Source organism: Haemaphysalis longicornis, unplaced genomic scaffold (assembly GCF_048455015.1).
Source record: "Haemaphysalis longicornis isolate Haplotype H1 unplaced genomic scaffold, Haemaphysalis longicornis Haplotype H1 scaffold_6, whole genome shotgun sequence".
NCBI classification, from domain to species: Eukaryota; Metazoa; Arthropoda; class Arachnida; order Ixodida; family Ixodidae; genus Haemaphysalis; species Haemaphysalis longicornis.
This window is the reverse complement of record NW_027526407.1, coordinates 65,499,770-65,519,053: the sequence shown is the minus strand read 5'-3', so window position 1 is coordinate 65,519,053 and position 19,284 is coordinate 65,499,770. Positions and strand designations below refer to the sequence as shown.

The 19,284-nt window shown below is 49.1% G+C and overlaps 1 protein-coding gene across 1 annotated transcript; it reads left to right on the top strand.

The window, feature by feature from the left end:
* The first annotated feature begins 1,263 nt into the window (after positions 1–1,263).
* Positions 1,264–18,997, top strand: LOC144143060 (endothelin-converting enzyme 2-like). Its single transcript, XM_077674875.1, has 4 exons — positions 1,264–1,285; positions 5,513–5,667; positions 15,216–15,500; positions 16,757–18,997. Exons 1-4 carry the CDS (start codon positions 1,264–1,266, stop codon positions 18,344–18,346), a joined length of 2,052 nt encoding a protein of 683 aa, XP_077531001.1. The 3' UTR covers positions 18,347–18,997.
* Positions 18,998–19,284: the final 287 nt, after the last annotated feature.

The window sequence follows — 19,284 nt, the reverse complement described above, 5'->3', positions numbered from 1 at the left end:
TCGATCTTCACCAAAGTATATGTCGAAAGCATACATATATGGTTGAGTCAGCGACGAATTTTTTTTGCTCTCCGAAAATTTCAATGCTTACGCGATAAGTTGGCGGCTACTTTACCATCGGCTCTGAGTTTTTTGGCCACTGATCTTGTGGGCGTGAAAACTGTGAATGTTTTTATGGTGCCCATACTTGTGCATATATATATATAATACTTCGAACAAGGTAGAAACCCCGATTGTTGCCAACGTTTCAGCAAAGAGACTTGCCTTCGTCAGGGCAAGTCTTTCTTGTGTTTTCTACCATCTTCAAAGTTTTACTGCTCTCTCTCTCTCTCTCTCTCTCTCTCTCTCTCTCTCTCTCTCTCTCTCTCTGCCTGCGCAGTGGGAAGAATAACACCGGCCTCCCCTGCAGTGCTTTCCAGATGTCCTTCGCCAAGTAATAATTCAGCTTCCCATCTCTCCGCCGCCGTTTGCTCATACGTGGAAGCAACTGTGCCTGGCCTGCTCTTGGTTCCTTACTAAAGGAGGGTGAACATGCACTAGTCATTCACAATGTGCTCACAAAATTCCACCGTATAACAAACACTGGAGTGCGAGGAATGGGGGGACGGATGGACGGACGGCCGCATGGATGGATCGATGAATGTATGGGTGGGTTGGGATGAGTCCAACGGGCGGATGGATGAATGGATGGATGGATGGATGGATGGATGGATGGATGGATGGATGGATGGATGGATGGATGGATGGAGTGACGGATGGATGGAGTGACGGATAGGTGGATGGCTGGATGGGTGGATGGATGGATGGATGGATGGACGGACGGATGGATGGATGAATGGGCAGACGGATAGATGGATGAATGACGGACGGGTGGATGATGTATGGATGGATGGATGGATGGATGGATGGATGGACAGACTGACGGACGGATGGATGGATGGATGTGTGAATGTATGGTTGGGTTGGGATGAGTCAAATGGGCTGGGGCGGATGCTCGGATGGATGGATAGATGGATGGACGATCTCAAGGACTCGTACTACTTACGTATATGTGTATACTCTTCACATTATTTGAGATCACCAAATAATTCGCAAAAGTGATTAATGCACAAGCTGTTATAACCTTCCCCTCTAAATGTACGCGCACGAAACAGTACACGCACTCTAACATCAAAGATCGAGGATCGCATTTTCAACGAGAATGTCGTGTTCAAAAAATCGTTTATATTTAACACACGACGTTCCTTCTTTGCAGGGCGCGACATGAGAAGTCCGAAGGAGGAAGGTAAGTGCAATTGAAAGGACTGGCAGCCTCCTCACCTGTCTCGATTTATAATCAGTTTTATTGCGCAGTATTTTGCAGCACGGTACCGTGGTTTGGCGGCGGCCGTAGATCTCCGCGTAACCGAGCGAATGAACGAGGCACCGATGGTAGAAAGAAAATGGAGGAGGCGTGTCAGGCGAAAGTACGAGTTTGAGGGCAGCACGCATTGTTATGGCGTCATCTCTCTCACTGCTTCACCCTCACACTTTTGCCATGCACCGCTGCCGCAGAGTGCCCTCCCCTCACACTTTCGCGAGATGCTGCTCCTCTGTTCATGGCTTCTCCGAACCACGTGATATTCGCGCTGGAGGTTCAAACACAATTTGCAACAACATGGTCGGTGGCGGCGACGCTATGCGAGATAATGGCAAATAAGCACGCTCTTCCGTGCGTTCGCTGACACCGTGATCACTTCCTAAGATGCAGCAGATATGCGCCTTGACCGAGAAGACTGCAGTTTGCGCTGCACACAAATTTCGCATCGGGGAGTTTAGTAATCGTCAGTCTTTTTCTAGTTGTTCTTGTATTGAGGGCAAAACGCCCAAGTGTGAAACGTTTTTTACAGCCTTTTTTAATTTACAGAATTTGTTACTCTTGTTATATAAAAGATGACCGAAGAAAAAGTACGCTGTCGGGACTGCTTCTCTTGGAAAATACGAGACTGCGAAAAAATCACAAAACCGAAGCATGTCAATGATGAATGAAAAAAAAAATGGCAGCATCTCCACTCCGTGGATGATGGCGAGGGTGCGGAGTATGCGGACTCGAAATGACATCTAAGTTGCGCCCCGAGTGACATCCGATTGGCTCCCCGACCGTCATTCGATTTGAGCCGTGATTATTTCCTAAATGAAACTGCAACTCACGGCTCAAATGTAATTTCGCTTGATGGTGGTGTGCGCACGGATGGACGCGGACGAACATTGGGGTGTCCTAAGGTACTCCTCACCGTTACAGGCGAGGGAGTAAGCCGTTTGGCTCTCGGATCCAATGGGTAACATGACTGGCACAAACTCTGTTTCGTCTACCAGACGCAGGCTCGAATCCTGCCGGTGCCTATGTGATTTTTTTGCGAATATAAATGCTATGCGCACGGACGCGGACGGTCATTGTGCGGTCCTAAGGTACTCCGCACCTAAAAGCCAATGCTTAATCTCCGCTTGGACAAATTGCAAGTATTTTTGTCGAAGAGAGAGAGGTCCTCTTCCCCCGAAGTGGTGAGCACATTCACGTCATTCATCTCAACCCTGCTTTCACTCGTAGGGAATGGGGTCTCCAGAATATCACTCCCACAGATCTGTCCCGTTATATATCGGTGCACAATTCCACTTGTTACTTAACTCTACACTTGCATTCTTGGCGGTGTGACGATACCGCATAAAAATACTGGATAGAAGTATCGCACAAAAGTACATAAAAGTACTGTATACGGGCCACAAGAAAAGGCCCGGGGCTCACGAAAAAAATGCTTAGCATTCGAAAAACAGGTAGACTGGAAGTCCACGCTCAGGTGGTTTCGCGGAATGAGAGTTCTCCGCTGCTGGGTTGACCCTGCTCTACTCGCATGCTGTCGCCTGCTTGAGTCACAAGGCACGGACCATTTTAACTTTTATTACACTGCTGGCAATGTGTGGAGGCAGTGCGGTAATAACACACTCGGCTTCTACTCTGACTACCAGGGTTCGAACTTCAAACTCAATTGTACGTATTAGACAACAAGAACGACGTTTTTTTTCACAGAGTGGGGAAGGTAACGATTTGGTCTTAATGACCCTTGCGACTAAAAACCGCTAATCAATAAGTGCGTGGTTTAGGAACAAGTGTCGATTTAAGCAGTGCTAAATTCGGCTGGAAAGGTCGAGTGTCGCGAGAGGAATTGAATGTCCCGCAACAACATATTTTGCGAGAAATCTCAGCTTGAAACCTTAGCTGCACTCTCATACCTTATGATAAAACTCTGCTAACTACCGAAGGATTTCGTACAACGAGAAGTTTGTTTTATGAAGAGAAACCGTTAGGGGACCATGCGACACTGTCACGTCGACCATTTTTTTGTCGCAGCCATACTATACCTTATAGCCCTTTGGGACTTATTCCAAACAGTCGAATCTCGGGCTGCATTTCACGCTTGAAATCTTCTTGGCGTCATTGCGTACTGTTGAACCTTATATTACAAATGTCACCGGGACTCGCGAATAAATTCTTTCAGTCGGCAAGTTGTTAAAGTTGAGAAAGCACGAAGCCTGCGGTGAACTACTAAAAAAAATTGGGCCCATCTCCCCGCGAGGGGGACTCGAGTAAATGCGTCGCATAGGGGGTGGGTGTATTGCGTTAACGTTTAGTGTTTGGGGAGTTGGTGGTAGTGAATGCGTTTTATCAGCAGCTTCTTGGCGTAGTTTGAATGAGTCAAGGATATAAGGCGCGTTCGTAGCCTCCCATTCTGTGCCGGCTTTGTGGCGCAGTGGGTAGAGCACCATGTACATTGCGTTCCGCCCGCAGGGTCGAGGGATCGAAACCTGGCGCCGGATAGTATTCTTTTTATATACTGTAGGGGGAGGAGTGCGGACTACGACTACGGGCGTCAACGCGGGTGACATCGTGATTTACTGAAATGATCTGCATTTAAAACCGGATTTTTTTCTTTGTTAATTCAGGAAATTCGTAAAGTTGGGGTTCCCTAAAATCCAGGTTCAACTTTTGTTCGTCAGGTAACCACGTGGGCGCTTCGTGCTTTCTGTTTTTTGCTGCGCACGGTGGACCGTCAGGTGGTACTATAACCACTCCGCAAAAGTGGCGTAAAATGGAGTTTTTTTGCGAGACGCCGCCTCTGCCACTACGTATTTTGTTATCACTAGGCGAACCTACCGCAATGTAACGTATGGAAACTAATCAATATTAAAAAACCGAAACGTAACCTAAGGAGTAAAAATTGTAGTTGAAGCGTAATGTGCAAAGAAAACAGGTAAGGCGAGGGTTCGAACCACCGCCTTTCATACCATGAGCTAAGACGAACCTCTAAACCACTGCTGCAAACATTCTTCCAGCTGCAAGCGTAGCCAAAACTTTATGATGCCGTCGGATGACACTGTAGCCATGGCTTGAATTCTGAGAGGCAGCAGCACCATCGTACGTAGCTTTAGACGCCGCGTTGTCCATTCCCAAGACCTCGCAAACAACATGGGCCCCATGCACTTCCACGGCATGCCTAATAAATAATGACATGAGTTGCACTACACGACGAATAATCCTGCAAGTTTACTTTGAGTTCTAGTAGTATAGCTTTGGTAGTAGTCCGAAACGCTTATTCAACTATAAAGGAATAAAGGAGGGGTACCCTAGATAATCCAGGAATCCAAGTGAGGACAGGGTGACCGATGCCCTAGTTGGCAGAAGTTTCTGGACGTTCCTGCAGTCGCTGGTATTAAGGTTTTACCACAGCGCAGGGAAAAGGAGGGGTAAGAAAATGGGGAAAGGTTGGTATATGTGCACACTCTAATAACATGTTGGCTGTGTGCCTGGCTGAGAGCAGTGCATTTGGAGGGAAATTTAAGTGGAAACATGTGGTGCAAGCGGATTGGATGGACGAAGGTATTCGTTTGGATACGACATGGAGTCGCTTCTTCTTATCTGAACAGCTTAGAGTGAGGTTGAGGGACACATCGCCTGTCGAGTCGACAGTACCGTGGCGTAGATAACCGGGCAATCTCCTTTGTGGGCGCGTACCACACGGAAAATTTTCATCGCGCAGTCCCCATGTTGAGGTTGCATGCCATGTGCGGTAGGCAGCCCTTTCGTCCGACGTGGCTCCAGGACCTTCAGCGCTTCGTAGCCACTGAAGATATCGCTCAGCCGCTGTGATACCAGGATACCATGGCAATATTTTTCGTGGGCATGTACCCGTAACAGGGGGATTGCACGATGCGTGCGGTACATGCCCGCGAAGGAGATTGTCGTCGTGTATACGCGGCAGTAGTGCGAAATTTCTCGCAATGCGACCAATGGTGTTGACTCCGCTTATTTTTCCTGAGATCCGGGAGGAGAGTTTGCAGGCTTGCTGAAGGTAATAATTATTGCCCGTCAATATACACTGCGCGTGGGTCCAGAACTGTGCGCAACTATTAATCGGAAATGCCCTTTTTTTTCCCGGACAACCGATAAACGCTCCATACCACCCTTTCATGTGCACAGTGGTCGAGAGCCGTCTGCAATCCTGGTTACTGGTGACCGCCGCGGCAACGGTCGGGTTCGTCGTCGCCGCAGTCGGCATTGGCCTGCTCATCCGCCGCACGATTTGGCAATCGACGGTCTCCGACCTGGCATGCACCACTGAAATATGCGTCAATGTGAGCGCATGCTTTGATGCTTCCAACCATATTCTGCTTGTACCAATGCAAGAATTTTATTGTTACAGCATAACTGGCTCTCCACCCAATATTCAGTCTGTCGGTGTATCTCGAGTGTTCTTTTTTTCCTGCGGTAGGATGAGAATTTCAGCTTTGCGGCAGAGCACTCGGCCAGGCAGCTCGACGGTTGTGTGAGAGACACTAGAGAGGGAAAGAAGGGAGGGAGGGTGTGAGGGGCAGCTAAAATTACAAAGGAAGTTGTTTGGAATTCGTTCATATGCACAGAAGATAACGAAAAAAACATTTGGTGCATACCTCCTGGCTTCGCTGCAACTTTCTTCGAAAGACAATAGTCTACCGTCACCCCTGCCACGTAACTGTCACTCGCCTCTCCCACGACTCCCTCTCCTGTTCTTTTCCCCCTGTCTCGGTCGTACCGCGATAAACACTGTGGATATTTTCTGAATTTAAATCAATTTTATTGTTTCTCACCTTTCGCGTGCTGTCCATTGTGACCTAATTGGTAACTGCTAAACTTTGGGTGCCATCTCTAACTCGGGCGCCAGTCCTTTCAGCATTTTTGTGGTCAAAACAGCGTTTTAACGGATTTTTTACTTGCTTTAGCGAAAATAAGAGCCACATCTGCTTTTATCTATGTCTCTAAGTTTTGCGTCAAATATGCCTGTTTTCTTCATGCAAAACAGTGTTGACAAATATGCGTTATATTTCCGGATTTCGTAGTTTGTAAAGATTTTGTCAATATATACTTCTTGTTCAAAGGTTATTCTCCCTTTCGGCCAGGCAGCTGAAACAGGGGCGGAGAGACAGACCAAATTTTTCGCCTTGATGTCCAAGAAAGGCTGTGCTCTTTAATCACAGATACCTGATGGCGGAGTAGAAGCGGAGACACCGACCAAAAGAAACTTAAAAACTTTAAAACAACAACAAGACGTTTCGGCTTCGTTACTGAAGTTTCTTTTGGTCGGTGTCTCCGCTTCTACTCCAACATGTTTACCGACCACACGGGTTTCCGTCAAACCCTCAACTTCATACCTGATGGCAAACGCTTGCCCCATAAAAGAACTACTCACAGAACCTTGGGAACGCTCCTCAACAATTTGAGTTACAAGGACGATTGAATTCGGCTGAACGTGTTTTGTGCATTTCCTAATCTGAAAATGTCACGCCTACATGTACTACCTTTTTTGCTAACTGCCTGCGCTCCGCCTCCCCCTTTCCCCTCTATTCCGGTTACGGCTTGCGCCTACGGTTTACCATTGATCATGGACGTCGGCAGGGGTTGTAAAAGGAGCACTCGCCCCCCACCCCACACCTCTTCCCCAAAGCCGCACCAGCAATTACACTGCTCCGACCCGCCGCGGTGGCTCAGTGGCTAAGGCGTTGCGCTGCTGAGCACGAGGTCGCGGGTTCGATTCCCGGCCGCGGCGGCCGCTTTTCTGATGGAGGCGAAAAGCAAAAACGCCCGTGTGTACGAGATTTCGGCGCACGTTAAAGATCCCCTGGTGGACAAAATCAATCCGGAGCCCTCCACTACGGCGCGCCTCATCGCCTGCGTTGCGTCGGCGCGTTAAACCCTACAATCAATCATGTCTTTGCTACTACACCGTTTTTCTAATCTTTCCAATCAATCAATCAATCAATCAATCAATCAATCAATCAATCAATCAATCAATCAATCAATCAATCAATCAATCAATCAATCAATCAATTACACTGCTCCGCTGCAACCTTTCACTACTCATCCTCAGCCCAGGTGCTCCATTGCTGCTTGCTTGCTTTCCGCTGAAATTGATACTCGTAAACTTTCCAGAATGTTCATTGCGACCACAACGTGCTGGAAGGGGAAGAAGGGCGCCAGCCTTTTGGAGTTTCTTCAGGCGGAACGCAGGTAGTCACCCCAAAGATCTAAGTCAGCCAACCCGGACTCATTTACCATGACAAGTCTACCCGTGTCACTGCTCCAGAAAAACAAATTTTCCTTCGCATGAATTCTGAACCTGTCTTGTCTATTACTGGATTAGATACGCATCGGTTATTTCCCAACGACCTGCTCCACCTAACGGCAGGTCCTGAGCCACTGAAGTGCCGTGTCAGATGTGTTCAAAAGGCTGGCTTCTGTGCGTTTCCTGCAGTGAAATATTCTGGTCGGAAGCTGCTGCTTGGATTCGGAACCTAATTATTCTTTCCGCAAAGCTTTTCTAAAGCTGCGAGGCCATGACTGCAAGAAACGAGGTTCCGATGAATATGATGACCTATTTCGACCCCGCGGGCCCCAGTTCTGTTTAACACATAAGGCCAGAGGGTGCCCTCAACAAAACCACCGCCCTCGTCAACTACACGGGGCTGAGAGAGATAGATAGATAGATAGATAGATAGATAGATAGATAGATAGAGAGAGAGAGAGAGAGAGAGAGAGAGAGAGAGAGAGAGAGAGAGAGAGAGAGAGAGAGAGAGAGAGAGAGAGAGAGAGAGAGAGAGAGAGAGAGAGAGAGAGAGAGAGAAAACTTTTATTGCCGCCAGGGCTAATTCGGGGTAGGGGTGGTGACCGAGGGAGGAAGGTCCCCGGTGACTTTGGCAGCCCGGGCGACGATGGCATCTTGCACCGCCGAATCCGAGCTGCCCAACACCCTCGCCCAATGCTCACCGTCTCGATATGGGAGGAATTCTTTGTTTTGCAACTCAGGCAAGTGCCTCTTTGTGGGTGCTCAAAAGCATTTGCTGGCTCCGATGGTCATGCACTTTTTTGAGCTTGCTTGCTACCTAGCATCACTAAATAAGTTACGCTTAAGAGTACCGCCACTTCGTGCACCCGGAAGCATCTGGAGGCCATTTTGTTTCCAGCTTGCAGTGTTGCCATCTCTCCCAACGAAAAAGCCGCCGGTTGTGACGGGCAGAGTGCAACCGGCCGCCCTAGCGTCCGCGCAGAAGAGAGAGAGAGAGAGAGAGAGAGAGAGAGAGAGAGAGAGAGAGAGAGAGAGAGAGAGAGAGAGAGAGAGAGAGAGGAGAGAGAGAGAGAGAGAGAGAGAGAGAAAGGAGAGTGGCCCAGAAACAAAATGGCAGCGCCCATATGTAAACAAAGATCACGTGATGCCGACCGACCAATAAAAATCCTGGCGGCACATAGCGTGCCAATACTCTAAAAGCCTTTATTTAGTGACGCTATTGCTACCTCTCACCACCACTTTTCCTCTATCAGTGAACTGGCCATTTCGGTGTGCCGCCTAAAGTCGTACTTGCGGCTCTCATTTGGAAGGCCAAGGATTTGCGCCCTCATTTTTTTCTGCTGCTCGGTGGCAGCGACAAGTGAAATCATGGACTGCCTGGATGCGTCCCTTCCGCTGCAACGGGCGCGCATCCACGCACCCTAAAATTGGCAGCACCAGCTTTCAGCCGCCCATTTGGCGTGGCGTCGAAAACTCAATCCCTCCAACCTAAGCGAGTCGCTGCCACAACGTGTACATCGTAGCGTATGCAGAATGCGAAGTGAAAAGTTGGCTGCCTCGCAGCCTCCGCACGACAAAGTGAGCTGTCGTCTGTGAGCCTCGCGGCGATGTTTTAAATGCGGAGCACTTAATGGGCCCGCCTTTTCGTCGTAGCTCCCTAACGGTCGATATCAAGCGACTGCCGGAAACAGGCGGCGTAGCGAGATGAGGGACCCAAGTAGAGCCTGGTGTAGCGTCGTCAGGGAGTCACGCTGAGGCTTCTAAACCACGCGGTTTAAATAGTGAATACCCATGAATACGCCCATTCATGGTATACCCAGGAATACCCCCCATGAATACGCCAATTAAATAGTCATAACCGTTCAAACCTTGTGAACCGCTGGCGCTTGTCATACATGTCCCGTTAGCCTGTTACCCGTTAGCCTGTTACCCCGTTAGCCTGTGATATACATGCTTATAAGAAATTATTGAATTAATTTTATTTTAACTTCATCAAAAGCGGAATTTGTTTAATTCTCAGCCAATAGACGGGCGCCCGCCGGCTTCATAGAGGGAAAGAGCAAGATGACTATTTAATGACTCCGGTGACGTTAGCCGAGCTAGAGGTAAATGTTCTACATATGTAGACTGCATCAGTCGCGAAATGCAGTATACACCCCCTTAGTTTATTTTGTTCGGCGCACTTGGTTAAATGCTGACAGGTTAAATGGACAGATGTACCGCTTTAGAGGTGCAGAAGCACTCGGCGCCTCCTGACATAAAAAAAAAACTCCCACCTCCCCTCGCGGGAACCCCTGTGTAGATGCGACGCATAGGGGGTTCACGTTGCAGCGTTGGACAGCGGAGGAACGGCGCTGGAACGATGGAGCGGAGCGGCGCAGGCACCGCGTTTTATAGCGCGCATAACGGTGAGGGGACGCGCCGGCGCCAGTGCGTCTGCCGCGGCTATGCCGCAACACAATCCAACACAATCCACTTTAATCCAATCCAATCCAATCCAATCCAATCCAATCCAATCCAATCCAAGCCAAGCCAAGCCAATCCAAACCTATCCAATCGAATCCAATGCAATGCCTCTCGCGAGGGAGTGGTCGCTATCGGAGAGGAGAGGGGGTGAGCGGCGGAGAGCGCAGCTGGCGCGGCGAGGGTAATTGGGGAGGGGTGGACGCCGACGACGACGCCGGATGGAGGGACAAGGCGAGTGAATGAGATGCCTTCGCATCTAAAACAATAAGCGAGCACAGGTTTAAATCGAAGAACTCTTTACGCAATTACATTCACAGAACAAGGAGACAGCAGGACAGCTTGGCACAAACTTCAGTGGGCTGTTAATTATTGCACGCCTAATATGGGCCAGCCGAACACTCCTGAACCCCAAAAGAATGCTCCCAGCATCTTCATTCGTTGCTTGATCTTTCTGCTATCAGAAAGAGATCATGAAGTTGGAGACACCCGTGCATTTGTTCTACTTTCATTGCATCATCAAAGGCGTTGAAGGAACGAGCGATATTTAAAAACGAAGCTCCGAGCTTAAGGTTAGAAATAGCACCTTTTCGAGAGCTTCGACTCTGAAGGCGAACACGTCGAAGGCGTCGATTGTTAGAAAACACGGAATTCAATAAAGACCGCGTGAATTTCCTGTCATTCGCTTGGGAGATACATCCCGATTTCAGTTGTGCTCTGCAAACGGCCACCATATTCCCTGCGACATGTTGTCTTGCTGGACAATTCGTCTGACGTGATTCGGCCTGCGAAAAAGTGGCTTCATTCGAAGGGGTACGACAACCGGCTTTCTGGGCTCGGCATGCCTCAGATGAATCGCGAAAAAAATTGAAAAGTAGAGGTAATGGAGGTTCACAGAGATAACCACATTGAGGTGCACATGCCTGTAGACGCATGACGCTGATATTTATGAAAGAGTGACTGTAAGAAAAGGCTTGCACAAGGAAAATACCAGTTTTCGCCATACTGGCTCACAACATCATTGAAGTTTACCTGGTTCCTTGATCGGTGCGAGAAAATTGTTCCATAACTACTCAGTGCCTTCGACCGTTCTGTAATAAAATGTTGCCGTCATATAACGCAAGCGTTTCTTCTTGTGATGTATTAGGGTTAAAAAACGCATAGAAACCTAATTCTTAACATTCCTCATTCATAAAAACTTAATAACAAAAACGAGTTTGTTTATTAGAATTTTTCTTAAATTTACCCCCCCCCCCTCTTATCCTACGCCGGTGCGATTGCTTTGCGTACTAAAGACAAAATCCTGCCAACGCCCATGCCACTGGTGGATATTTTATCCCGTCCCGTATACTTTTGAGTCACCGCAGAGGGCACAAAAACAAAAAGGTTTACTCCGTTGTCAAAGCAGCGCTGTTGATCAGACTTGAGTGTAGGGTACATTCAGATGTGAATAAACAGACCAACCGGTTAAGGGTCAATCCCTTGTTGGATGGCTTGCGTCAGGGCACAATATGACGGCTAGGATGAAAAAAACAAAACTCCCCCGTAAAGGGGTTTATCAGACTCCGCGACTCAGCTCTCGTACAGCTAACAAGCACTTTGGAGTCAAATAAAACTTAATACATTTCGAGCAAGCTTCCTTTCTGAGTAGGACAGCGCGCGTCACCCTCCCCCTCAACCTCAAAGATAGGTCAACACCTGAAATAAAAGCCCCGGTACGTAAATTCTACAAACAGGCCCATGACCTGTTTGTCATGGCCTCCGTTGACCTCCACACAAATGGCTCTCTACTCTCGGCCTTCGCAATGCCCTAGACGCAACTGTCGAAGCCCAACGGATCCTGTGGTTGGAGCGACTCTCCAGGAGCGACATCGGACGCCATATTCTTCAGGGCCGAGGTTTAAGTCATCCCATTACCTCCAGCAACTACGTCAGCTTCCACCTTGACATCCGCGGACAAATGATAATCCAACAGCTCCCTCAATCATCAAACGTATGATTCTCATTCATAAAGATGAAAAGAACCGCGTTAGAGAAAATAATTGGCATAGATAACTCTCGCCTAACCCACAAATCCCCTATGCGGACGCTGAGAAACATCCATGATGTGAAGCAATGACGGTAGTCGTAGTATGTTCCTCCCAACGCATTCTAGCCTCCCTCTCGACACCCATTCAATCTCCCACGCTATGCAAATGGCAACCAGCGTTGCCGTCATTACCAGCCCTAAAAATACCAAATCGTCTATTAGCAATTACTCCAACGGTCGAATCGTGCCTCAAGTGCCACGAGTGCTCCCGAAGCAAAAATACACATAATCCGGGCACCAAGCAGCTCCCAACTCGCGGGAAACGAATCTGCACACCAGGCTGTTCGGGAACTGGTCAACCGAGTGTCCAGTGGCGCTGCCGAGCCCGCACAGGCCCCCCATGTTTCCTACTCTAGGACACAACCGGTCGGTGCTCGATCACCACCAAATATCCAGGGCTCGCTTGCCACTACCAGAACCCTCCCTCTCACTCAGTCACGCGATCGTGTCGCGCGAACTTCGAACGGCCGCCTTTCCCACCTATCAATCTACCACTCTACTACGCCGGGCTACACGCTTGCTGCTGCCTCCCATGTCATCAATACGCAGATCTTTCACGCATGGTTTCGTATTGCGAATAGGAACCCCTTCAAACGTATAAGGAATGCCCCAGCTTATTCTAAAAACAGTGGTGGGCCGAACATCTCAGCAAACATATTCTGTCGCATTCCACGCTAGCCGAGCTCGCAGGACGCCGCAGGGACCTATTTAAATACCACCGCCGTGCGTCGGTTGGCGGAGTCGGCATTTTTTAGTTTTCCCGTTGAAACATTAAAAGTTTTTGTCCTATCTGATGAAGACCGTGTATACAAGTGGACCGAAGGGGCTTCGTAACAAAATCGCAAGTCGTCATCTGTGTCCTCTGCTCGCTGCCTCCGCCTCTAGGCCACCGTGAATGGTGTTCTGGGCGAAATTTCGCTACATTTTTTCATTGCTGGAGGCTGGCATACATCCCATCCTGTCGTTAAACTGAGACCTACGTACATGGAGCGCCTGCATTCTTACGCATGTCAACTCAAGCGAATGTGTAGAACATGTGCGCAGACTTGCAGATACGTACAGCCGGAAGCTGAAGTCTGGATTCCACTCCCGCACTGCTCAGCCACCATGCGCACCTTGCGCGCGTCGTTCGGGTGAGAAAAGGAACTCGTGTCCAGTTAAAACGTTGACTCAAAGGGGCCATAAAGACGAAATACAACTTTTGTCTACTAAAAAGGCTGCTTTGTCCCGATAACAATCATACCAATTTTATCGCATACTTCAAACACGCAATGAAGATATTACGGAACGCGGAGGCAGCAGTGCCGACTCACCAGCCAATTAGCGGCGAGTTTTCGATGACGTCACAGATTTTTGTTTAAACGACTGGCGGCCTCCGACCTTAGGCCCCGCCAAGAAACATGCTCAGCCCATTACAGTGCCGTCTCTAGTTTTGTTCGATCGTATCCCTTGAATGCTAACCTGCGGTTGATACAGTGATCACTGTGTTTTTAGTATTGTGCAATAACACGTCACTTCTGCCAATATTACGTCCCTGGGGCGCTAAATTAAAAAGTTTTCAATATATATCTTGCGTTTTTTTTTTGGTTAAAAAGATCTTTCACAGCTGCAATAGAGCAGAGTGAGTTACCACATTCTAGGTCTTGCAAATTTGGTAAGGTTGTGTTTTGTCTTCATGGCCCTTTAAGAAGGTATGAAGATTGGGACGTACGCACTAACGTGGCGGCGATGCGCTGTTATCCGGCTGCTGCTCGTCGCATGGAATCGAGACTTTTGCTCCCGACAGTGCCTACACCCAAGCGGCCATTAGCGCACACTCGTGCCAACGGAGTACCTTCGCGCGATAGTACGCAAGCAGCAAGTACGAACAACGCTACAGATGGGAGTGCGCGTGTTGTTGTTGTTGTTGAAAACGTTTATTTCACATTTTGAAGACTATCTAAGGCTGCTGTGAAAGAAAAAAAAGAAGAGGTAAACATTTCGTTGTTTGATCACTGGCTTCGGTCGTGACGGGCTGTGGTTCTGGCAGTGTGTCCGAGCCGGGAACCGCTGGCAGAAGCTTCTGCATTATCCATAAACTGGTTTAGCGACCGCCAAAGTTCGTTGGCGACCGCTGCAGTTTTGTGTGTGTGCGCGCACTCCTACGTACGGAACATGACATACCCGTTCATGCATGCCGGTGGTCCGTCTCTCCAAAATTGTATACCGGGCGTTAATTCAGCCATCTTTGTTTCCGAGTTACCCCTGAGGTACCCTTTGAGGAAGTTACCTCCATGCTTCCATTCAGGAAGTGTGTGTCTCGGGATTTATGATCGCACCTGAATCCAGGTGGTAGCCTCGTGTAAGACTGCGGTCGATATTGAGGTATGGGGGATATGTCAGAAGAACCTTCCTCTTGAAGCGCGAAAGTAGTGCCGTAACTACCATAATTAAGCTTTTTCCTTATGTATATAAGCATTTTCCTTATGGGCCAAATCTTGGCCCATAATCTTCCATTTTTGTTTTGAACAAATATCAAAACATAGCCAATTTCTCACACAAACAAGTTCGTCAATATTTTTCAGGTTTGTAGTATCATTACTCTTGATTACATGTTTCCTTAATTTGAGATTTGTTGTATACATATTTCGGCAATTATGTTTTGAACGACCTCCAGGAAATGGTATTCTCATCTTGTTGTCAGTGTTTTGTGTGCCTTGGCGAAGTTTGTGAATTTCTGAAAGTGTGTAAACCTTTGTTTTATTTTTGCAGTGCTATTTCGCCACACTCAAGTGTTATGTTATGCTATGCTATACTTTTCGCCGAGCCTTGTAGGGATTTCTTGGGCTCCGTCAAGCTGCTTAAGCCTCATGCAGCTTTTACCCAGGAAACCATCCAGTTTTATCTGGAAATAAAAATTGATTTGATTTATTTTGATTTGCCACAAGCTGGCCGCTTGCTGAGGTCAGGTAAACCAATTTCACATTTTGTGATGAAAGCAGCGAACACGAGATGGTATTAAGATGATAATAATGATGAATATAATGTGGCAGGCATCACGGCTGCTGGCTGCGTCCGTGCATCCGGAAGTTAACCCGTGCGACGACTTCTACAAACACGTGTGCGGCACCTGGATTCGCTTCCCCAAGACACCTTGGACGTTCATGGCGGACGCGGCAAGGAACTTCCTCGACGACCGAGACGACCGTCTGGAACTCGAGTACCTCTCCGCCGAGCCAGGCACCGACGTGCTGCGGACAGCGTCCGGTTTCTACAGCTCCTGTCTGGCAGCCCTGAGGTTTGGGATGAATCGCACAGCAATTGATACCCTCTTAAAGGTAGGGAATTTCACTTCTCTCCAAAAAACCGACGTGTTGCAAAAGCCTTCGCGTTAGCACATGACGGGGGGGGGGGGGGGGAATAGAATTTTTAAGGTCAGTCCTGGGGAACCCGTGACACCACTACGTTAAAAGCTGTTAAAAGCTACCGTCTTGGCTTCACCCGGATAGGCCTGCGCTCAGATAGTCCACCGCATAGTGGACGGGTGGTCATAGACGCGATGGCGGCAACAGTGACTAAATTCTTATCACGGCGAATGACGATGATGATCACGGCGAACGGCTCGTGGCATTGATTTCCACCAAAGTGGTGAAGGGAATGTAGCAGTTGATCGTTGACGTTGGTGATGAGTGTAGGGGGTGACGAAATTTCCGCTTAATCGTGTCGCGGGGGGTATACTGTGGCCGAGAACGGCACTTAGGAGGCGAGTGACACGTGATTGGGTACACGGACGTACTCATGGTCCAGCATGCCTGGTGCCGGCCGATGCGTTTAATTAGGAACCCTTCACAGTGGTATATCAGCAGAAGGAGGAAACGCACGGATGTATAAATCTTTATAGGTCAAAGGGGTGGCTAAGAAAGAAGGGGGTTGTTTGGCAGGGGGCGCAGAGCCCTAGCAAACGGTTTAAATGTTTCGTGGGCCCCTTTAACCATTCAAAGCTGGTGGTCTGGGTCCGACGTGGACACTGCTCTCTCACGAGTACGAATTCCTGAGCAAGTTGGTGTGGCAATCGCAAAAGCCATAGCCCATACAAATATGACATAGGAGACAACGGACATTACGCAGCACAAACCTCCAAATAGTTTTATTAGAAAGACACGCGCATATAAACATTCGCAGCCTAATCGTACTCTCACCACTCTCTCATGGCCAGTGCTGACTTGTTGAAGCCATGAACAGAAACGCTGACTACTTATCTCTCAAACTAAGTGATGGCACATTCAGGCACGACGGCCTAATTATAATACTCAAACCTGCCCCAGCTATCGTCCTAACATCTTGTTCTCTATGTATCGTTTATATTACCCATAAATCAAACAATGCCATGCACCCTCAGCCGTGCCAGTGATCAGACAAATGGACATCCTGATAGCTGCCAACATATAACTCTGTGCGCCCTTAACGAGTAGTCCAGACATCGGCCTTGTTGGCTCGAAATTTACTAACTCGACCTGTTGCTAAGTGCTATTTCGTTTCTTGGCAAAGGAAGGCTAACTTCAGTAGTTTGCTCCCACCATATCATTGCCCCCAGGACTTACACGTGACTGTTGGTGACTGGCTGAAAGAAACCTCCTGGCGGGAGTTCTTCCTTCACGTCGTCCGCCTCTCAGTGGCCAACCACTTCGACACCCTGTTCAAGCTGAACACTTACGTGACCGACAACGGGGTGATGTACGAGCTTTCAAGAGGCCGCCCCTTTCACGCGCGGCTCGGCAGCAAGAAGTCGACCAAAGCCACCGAGTCGTTCTTGGAGCAGGTCGTCGGCAATGTCAGTGGTGTCAAGGTCGACGGAGACTTCATCGCTGAACTCGTATCACTGGACAAAAGCTGGAACCAACGAACAGCTCTGCCTGGTGCGGCGCCTTCGCCTCGAACGATCGGCAATCTTTCGTGCGGGCTCTTCGAGAGGGACATCTGGTCGGAAGCTTTCGAGAGACATGCGATCGCTAGCGGAGCTTTGGTGAGTGCACCGCAGTTCGGCTTAACCTGCGCCGACCTGCATGCTGTCCTGGTGAATAAAACGTCGGTGGCGAGGCCCGTGTACCTCATGGCGCTCCTGTCGTCCCACGTGCTCTCTTACGAGTTCGAGGCGTTGGGTTCGCGATTCGAAACCACCTACCGGAGAATTTGCGACGATCTGGCGCCCCGGGTATTTGGAAGAACTTGGGTGAATGCACTGTCCTTGATGTTCTCCATCAGGGAGCGCGGCCTGCGCAAGATGGACGAATACGTGCGATTACAGCTGCTCGCGGTGCGCGACGTCGTGTCTTCCCGGACCTGGATGAGCACCGCTGACAGGAAGGCGGCCGAAGTCCTCGTCGGCAACTTTACTGTGCTCCGTTTTCCCGGCGAGGCGATCAGTGACGCGATCCTTGGCTGCAGTCGTTTCGGTCAGGGCGAGCACACGTCCAGCAGCTTCGTGTCGCGCAGCGATTTCGCTCACAACTTGGTCAGGCTCTACGCCATCTCTTTGCACCCGAGTTGCCCGAGAGGACCTCCTAATTCCTATGACGAGCTGCACCTCAAGGTCATGTTGGGCACGGACATACACGTGGCCGAGAAGACCATCATGCTACCTCAGTTCCTGGGCACGCCGCCCGTGTTCTACAGCGACCTCGAAGGCGACGACTTCCTCAACATCGCCACCGTGGCCGTTCTGGTGGGGAAGCGGGTGTCCAGGTTCGCCACGCGTCAGTACGCCAGAAATGCCAACCTCAGCGCGTGGAGCCAGGAAACGACCGACGCCTACGCCAATTTCACCAGCTGTTCCAAAAAGCGTTACGCGCCGGGCGAGAAGGCATTGACCGCATCCCAGTTCGACGACGCCTTCTCGGTCGCAGATGCCATATCGGCCGCCATGAGGACCAAGCTACAGTTGGACGCACGCCAGAGAACCGAAATCTCCGAGCACAAAGCAGCCGCAAACGCGCTCTTCTTAAAAAGGGCCTGCATGGTCCTGTGCGGTTCCCACTACGCGCCTCCTCCGGAGCCAACCGAAGTCGACTTCGGTGCCTCGTACGCCGGCTGCAACATTGGCGTGTCCCGACTGCCTGAGTTCCACGAAGCCTTTTCGTGCCCTGATGGTAGTCCCATGCGGTCATTGGGAGAGTGCTTCACCTGACACCATACGCACTATATTTCGTTTTCGGCGCTTGTATGTTGCACACGTATTCGCACTTGTGTGTTATTTCGTCTCTCTCTCGGAATAGTGTAAATGTGTATGGCCATCACTACATATACGAGTACGAAGTTCTGTGAAAGCATGCATAGCCTTTTCGTGGTTTGTACTTATAGGATTATTTTGCCACGGTGTGAAAAAACATGACCACGTTAAGGGTTTAATTATTGCACGCGTTGTGGCGGATACCTGTTCCCTCGTGTCAATGGTAAGTGTGACCGAAATTGAGGGGGAAGCAGATAACTTAGACGCCCACCAAGCAACACTGATATGACGTATGCCTTAGTGCCCACATACTGTGTTTTTTGCATCGCTTGCTTAAGGTTTCAGTAATTTAGCCGGTGGTATGATTGGACAAGGGACAGGACATGCAGCGTCGTTGCTTGAATTTCCGTTGTGTTGGACTCCGATTGTGTTTGACTCCGGTGCGGGAACTCCGATTTATTGTCTTTCTTTGATGGACGTGTGTACGCATGAAGCATTGCAGTGAAAACAAAATGTGTGGGCCTTCTGTTTTTGCACTAGCGTTTTTTGCACTAGTTTTTGCACTAGTTTGCACTAGTACTGTTCTTGCACTAGTATCGGGGAGGTAACTTGGCTGAATAAAATATCTCTGGGCCTTGTGCACTGCTGTTTTGAGTAAACATGTGGTGCCACCTGGTGGCTGCGGCGACGTTAGCAGACATGCAAACAAATAAAAATGTACAATGCCCTATGAACCCCCATTACGAAGGCTTCAAAATACAGCCGTAAAGGAGCAAATGCGTGTTTCATTGTATTCACATAACTCCCGTAACTGCTGCTATAAATGTATGTTTATTTAAACCAAGGTGATTGGGCAACTGTAGAGGAAATTGCTGCTTACGACGCCGGCGGTTTCC

Excerpts from the sequence above, each read along its gene's own strand:
- LOC144143060 (XM_077674875.1), top strand. The coding sequence starts at position 1,264 with ATGAGAAGTCCGAAGGAGGAAG. Across the intron at positions 1,286-5,512 it reads GAGAAGTCCGAAGGAGGAAG|TGGTCGAGAGCCGTCTGCAA; the intron begins GTAAGTGCAATT and ends TCATGTGCACAG. Across the intron at positions 15,501-16,756 it reads CAATTGATACCCTCTTAAAG|GACTTACACGTGACTGTTGG; the intron begins GTAGGGAATTTC and ends CATTGCCCCCAG.